Source organism: Nomascus leucogenys, chromosome 17 (assembly GCF_006542625.1).
Source record: "Nomascus leucogenys isolate Asia chromosome 17, Asia_NLE_v1, whole genome shotgun sequence".
Classification (NCBI taxonomy): Eukaryota; Metazoa; Chordata; class Mammalia; order Primates; family Hylobatidae; genus Nomascus; species Nomascus leucogenys.
In genome coordinates, this window is record NC_044397.1 from 81,474,500 (window position 1) to 81,480,499 (window position 6,000).

Consider the following 6,000-nt stretch of genomic DNA (forward strand, 5'->3'; position numbering starts at 1 on the left):
TGGCTCACCTTGTTTGGGTCAAGATTCCCCAAAACTGAACTGGCCTGGGGGCAAACTTCAGACAGTGAGCAACCAATCTTCATGATATCTTTATTTCTACTGACACTCTAGAAAGATCAGATATAGTATAAGATACAGTAAAATATTATTTTATAGTGTTACACGCTTGAAGGTTCTAACCATGATAAACTTAAAAGATTTTAGGCCATTAGAAATTAAATCAAGTTCTTATGTCTGTATTTTTTCATAATTTAAATGAGTTATTTATAAGAAATGAGACTAAGCCATAGAAAAAGTTTACTTCCCAATGTGTTCAAATTAGGTAGAATTCAAACAAGATATCAAATATAATTAAATCATATGGAAAGGATCCCTTAAAGATTGAGTTGATTGCAGAGCTCAAACTGGGAAATAAAAGATGATCCTGGAACATTTGATGGTGCCAGAAAGTAAAGAAATGCTAAAAAAAAAAAAAAAAAAAAAAAAAAAAAAAACAAACAAACAAACAAACAAAAAAAACGGGTTGTGATGGCTTACACCTGTAATCCCAGCACTTTGGAGGGCCGAGGTGGGAGGATCATTTTTGAGCCCAGGAGTTTGAGACTAGCTTGGCAACATGGTGAAACCCTGTCTCTACAAAAATAATACAAAAAATTAGCCGGGCATGGTAGTGTGCACCTATAGTCCCAACTACACAGGAAGATGAGGTGGTGAGGTGGGAGGATTGCTTCAGCCCGGAAGTTCGAGACTGCAGTAAGCCATGATCACACTACTGCACTCTAGCCTTGGTGACGGACACCCTGTCTTGGAAAGAAAAAAAAAAAAAAAAACGGGCTCCAAAAAAGAATAGGAGACGTTTAAGGACAAGTACCAATCTGTGTTCTTTGGTAAACTTTGTCCCAATGGCCAAGGCTGAATAATTTAAACAACAAAATAAATAATGATAGTATAGGATTATAACCCACGGAATAAATATCCTTGAGTTTATATTAATATAAATAATTGAATAAATAAATGGCAGAGAAGAGACAGCTCTTCCTTACAGAAGAATTCCAATTAATAAATGTGGAAGGAATGACGAGAATAGAAAATCATCATTAGGCAAGCACTAGAGCAATAAACAATAAAATTCGTGGGTGAAAATTTGAAGAGAAACTGGGTTAGACAGCCACAATAAGTCTCCTAAAACAGTTATTAATTACAAAAGAAAACAGAGTAACTTTACAGTGAAAAAACCTGAAGTTGCCACCTTACCCAAGTGAATCAAGGTTATCATCAATAAGAAGGTATATCACATCATGAAACCCCAAGATGATATGCTGAGAGGACTACAATATCACTTCTGTGGAACTCTTGCTAATCTATTCATAAGAAATCATCAAACAAACCCAAATTAAAAGATACTCTACAAAATAACTAATATTCATCAGAAGTGTCAAGAGCCTTGAAATACAAGGAAAAATTGAGGAACATTCAGAGGTTAAAGGAAACCAAAGATACACAACTAAATACAATTTGGCATTCTGTATTGGATCCTGGAACACAAAAAGACAAAAAACTGCTAAAATTTAAATAAGGGCTGTAGTTTAGTTAATAGCATTGTACTAATGTTAATTCCCTGGCTTTGATCACTATATTGTGGTTATATAACACATTAGCATTAAAGGAAGCTGGGTGAAGAGTATACAGAGCCACATTCTAGCCTCTGTACTAATTTTGCAACATTCCTGTAAGTCAAAGTTTCTTCAAAATAAAATGTTAAATATATATATATATGTTCTAAAGAAATATACTAACAAAATATTCAATAATGCTAGAAAGAACATTATCCATGATGACTGAAAAAAAACTCTGAAAGAGCAGTTCAAAGAACATCATGATGAATATCAAAGTCTCAGCATAGAATAGGAACTGAATTTAAACTGACCTGAGAAACAATAGAAGCAGCCTTTGGGAACAAACCCCTGGAATCGAAATATTCCATATAACTGTATTTTTTCACTATACAGACTAAAACAAATAGGAGCTCTTTGTTTGTTTGTTTGGCACAATCTCAGCTCACTGCAGTCTCAATCTCCTGGGCCCAGGCAATCCTCACACCCTCAGCCCCCACATAGCTGGGAACACAGGCATGCACCACCATGCCCGGCTAATTTTTTTTTTTTTTTTTTTTTTTTTTTTTGTAGTGACAAGGTCTCACTATGTTGCCAAGGCTGGTCTCAAACTCCTGGGCTCAGGCGATCCTCTCACATAGGTCTCCCAAAGTGTTGGGATTACAGGCATGAGCCACCATGCCTGACCAGAAGCTCATTCTTTCAAAGAAACAGGTGGAGTCAAATATGTCAGATTCCTTCAGCTGCCACTCATCCAATCCGAAGTGTTTGCTTATAAGTGGTTTATAAGGCAGAAGCCCACAGGGCAAAAAAATTGAGAATATATGTGAGCAGATTTTCATCCTAATCTGCCTACACGTATTTCCAAATCTCCACTTAGACTTCTCTATGCCTGTTTTAAACGTTCTTCTACAAGAGCCTCAACTTCACAGTTTAACTCAGAGGTTGGCAAATTACAGCCACCTGTTTTAGTAAATAAAGTTTACTGCATCACAGCTACACCCAGTCATTCACATTATGTCTATAGCTGCTTTGCACTGTGTTGGCAGAATTGAATAGCTGCAAAAGAAACTGTATGGCCTAAAAATGGTAAAATACTCATCATCTGATCCTTTACAGAAAAAAAACTGCTGACTTGAATTTGCTCCAAATTCAATCAATATATTCACAAATAAAGTAAACTGAAATCAAAGTCTAGAGCTACACTAGTGAATTCAACAGCCAATACCCACTTGAAATATGGCTAGTCTAAGGAGATATGCTGTAAGTCTAATATACACACTGGATTTCAAAGACAATATTAAAAAGGAAATATAAACTATCCTGTTCAAATTTTTATGCCAATTATATTTTGAAACAATATTTTGGATATATTGAGTTAAATAAAATGTACTTATTAAAATGTCACCTGCTATTTTCAGTTTCTTCAATGTGGCTGTCAAAAATGTTTTAAAATTACTTACGTGGCTCACATATTTCTACTAGACAGCACTAGTCTAGAAAATCTTTTTACACCGATAAATGATGTTTCTATATAATAAGCTTAAATATAATTTATCATCCACCCTGGGACACTGTTGAGAGTGATGCAGTTGTCACTAATACAGAGACAATGGGCACGGAACCAGAACATGTGAGCAACCTTTAGAGAACATGCATAAGCAGAAACAAATTTGCCAAATATATGTGCATAAGCAGACACATGAATTTGCCCCAAGTTTTCCATAACATCACCCTTCTACAATGTTTTTTTATATGCAGCCATGCCCCACATAGTGACATTTTGGTCAAGAATGAACCACATACACTACAGTAGTCCCATAAGATCATAATGAAGATGAAAAATTCCTATTGCCTAGTGTAGTCCTAGCCATTGTAACACCATAGAGCAATGCATTACTCACATATTTGTGGTGATGCTGGTGTAAACCTACTGTGCCCCAGTCTTACAAAAGCACAGCACATACAATTATGTACAGTATATAATACTTGGTAATGAAAATAAACAACTATGTCACTTGTGTGTATGTGTATATATATTTTTTTACTATAATTTTTCTTATTTTAGTGTACTCCTACTTATTTAAAAAAGTTAATTGTACAGCTGCCTCAAGTCCTTCTGAAGGTATTCCAAAAGGGCATTATTATTACAGAAGACAGCTCCATGCACATTACTGACCCTGAAGACCTTCTAGTAGGACAAGAAGTGGAGGTGAAAGACAGTGATATTGAAGATCTTGTGTCTTCGTTTTTAACCAAAAAGTTTTTAAAGTAAAAAAAATCAAAAGTTTAAAAAGAGAAGAAAGCTTTAGAATAAGGACGTAAAGAATATTTTTGCACAGCTCTACAATGTTTGTTTTAAGCTGTTATTACAAATGAGTCAAAAGTTTATTAAAAGTTACAGTAAGCTAAGATTTATTGAAGAAAAATATTTTTATAAATTTAGTGTAGCCTAAGTGTATGGTATTTATAAAGTATACAGTAGTGTACAGTAATGTCCCAGGTCTTCACATTCCTCACTACTCACTCAATGACTCACCCAAAGCAATTTCTAATCCTGCAAGCTCCATTCATGGTAAGTGCCCTATACAGGTGTACCATTTTTAAATTTTTTATAAAATGTTTTTACTGTACCTTTATGCTTAGATACATAAAGACTTACTATTGTGTACAATTGTCTGCAGCATTCGTACAGTAACATGGGGTACGAGTACACCACATGGCCTAGGTATGTGGTAGGCTATATCATCTAGGTTTCTCTAAGTACATTCTATGATGTTCATACAGCGACGAAGTTGCCTAATGATGCATTTCTGTGTATGTATCCCAGTCATTAAGTGATGCATGACTATATATTTAAGAACTCTGGGTTAATCATATTCTTCTAGAACTTTCTTCTCATATATTCTCCTATTTCCCACATTACGAGTTCACCTCACCCCCCACCAAAAGGAGTTCCCATGCTGTAGGGAGTATAGAGAAATGTAATTTCTTTCCCTTCCATATTATGTATAGTTTACAAAACCAAAAATTAGCAGGTCGTTCTGTGTATCAGAGGAATTTACCTTCTTAAATTGTGGAACACAGCCCTTCAGTGCTTGCTTTGTATTTAAAACTGAGTAACCTTACCTAACTGACAGCCTCCCAACAGAAAATCAGAAATGTTTCATTCATGCTTCCCATTTTATAATGAGAAAAATACCACATCTCAAATTTAAGCCATTAGAAAAAATGACCGAGATTTTTAAAACTTATCCTCCTTCAAGAAACAATCTTATAAAAGACCCCTAGATGGGGCTATAACTTCACAAATACAACAGGCTCTCAGACTCCAGCAAAAGCAGCCTAGAATTGAGTGGAATTCTGAAATCACAATCTTGCCAATTTTATTTTTTTAAACTTGGTGTATTATGCACATAATATTCATGAGTCAAGTAATGTCACAGCTGTCAACATTTGTCTTCTAACAATGCCTGGTGATAAATAATTCAATAAATATTAGGCAATGAGAATGATAAATATATTTATTCTTGGGTTTTATTTTTGTTTTTGTTGGGGAGTAACTGGATTGGGGGAGGTGAGGGGGGAATATCAACCAGTTTGCTATTTACCTGGGCCCAAAATGTTACTGCATCTTCTATGTGACTTCCAACCACATCTTCCACTAAAATCAAATCACAATACAAGGAAAATTAGAAATTAATCAGTATCATCTAGCTCTTACACCCCAAAATAATTTTTAGTGTCAGTACCTTTATCGTAATGTGTGTCTTCATCCATTTGAACAATTCCTGAAAAACTAAAACAATACCTTAAATTAGATTATAATAATCCATCCGTTAATAATGAATGAAGACTAAACTACATCATGTTCAATCCTTACAAATGTTTTGTCCTAAATGCAGTTATCAAAATTCAAACTCTATATTAAAAATGAACTTAATATTTCCTTCACTAATTATTTTGTAGTAGATGCAATTTTATCATATATAATCTCTATCCTTAAAATTATCTCTTTAGCCAAACTTTTACAAATTTATACTGACCAACTCATACATATTTTGATCACTTACATAAATCAATACTTTGAAACAATGTACATATTCTTTTTTAGAAAATATCCTCCCATAAAAAGGACTTCCACAACGTAAACAAAGAGAAACATTACAAGTAATAGAACAAATGCTTTAAACTCGTAGTCTATTTTATGTAAAAGGCACGGTGGTTACTATTTTTGAAGATTCTGTGGGATTAAAGACTGCAAAAATACATAGAATTTTGCCTATTACTTCAAAAATAATTTTCACTACATAATATACTTTATCAAATGCAAAAATATTCCAAAATAAATGTATACTATGTAATTTTATCTGTAATATACTCGAAT

The 6,000-nt window shown here is 34.0% G+C and overlaps 1 protein-coding gene across 1 annotated transcript in view; it reads right to left on the reverse strand.

Moving 5' to 3' along the window:
* Positions 1 to 5,430, reverse strand: part of STK31 (serine/threonine kinase 31) — a 136,079-nt gene extending 130,649 nt beyond the window's left edge. Inside the window, exons 1-3 of the mRNA XM_030796693.1 lie at positions 5,366 to 5,430; positions 5,225 to 5,277; positions 9 to 107 (exon numbers count right to left, since the gene is read on the reverse strand). Of these exons, the coding sequence (XP_030652553.1) occupies positions 9 to 107; positions 5,225 to 5,277; positions 5,366 to 5,393 (180 nt within the window). The 5' untranslated portion in view covers positions 5,394 to 5,430. The remainder of the gene's footprint in view (positions 1 to 8; positions 108 to 5,224; positions 5,278 to 5,365) is intronic.
* Between the last annotated feature and the right edge of the window lie 570 nt (positions 5,431 to 6,000).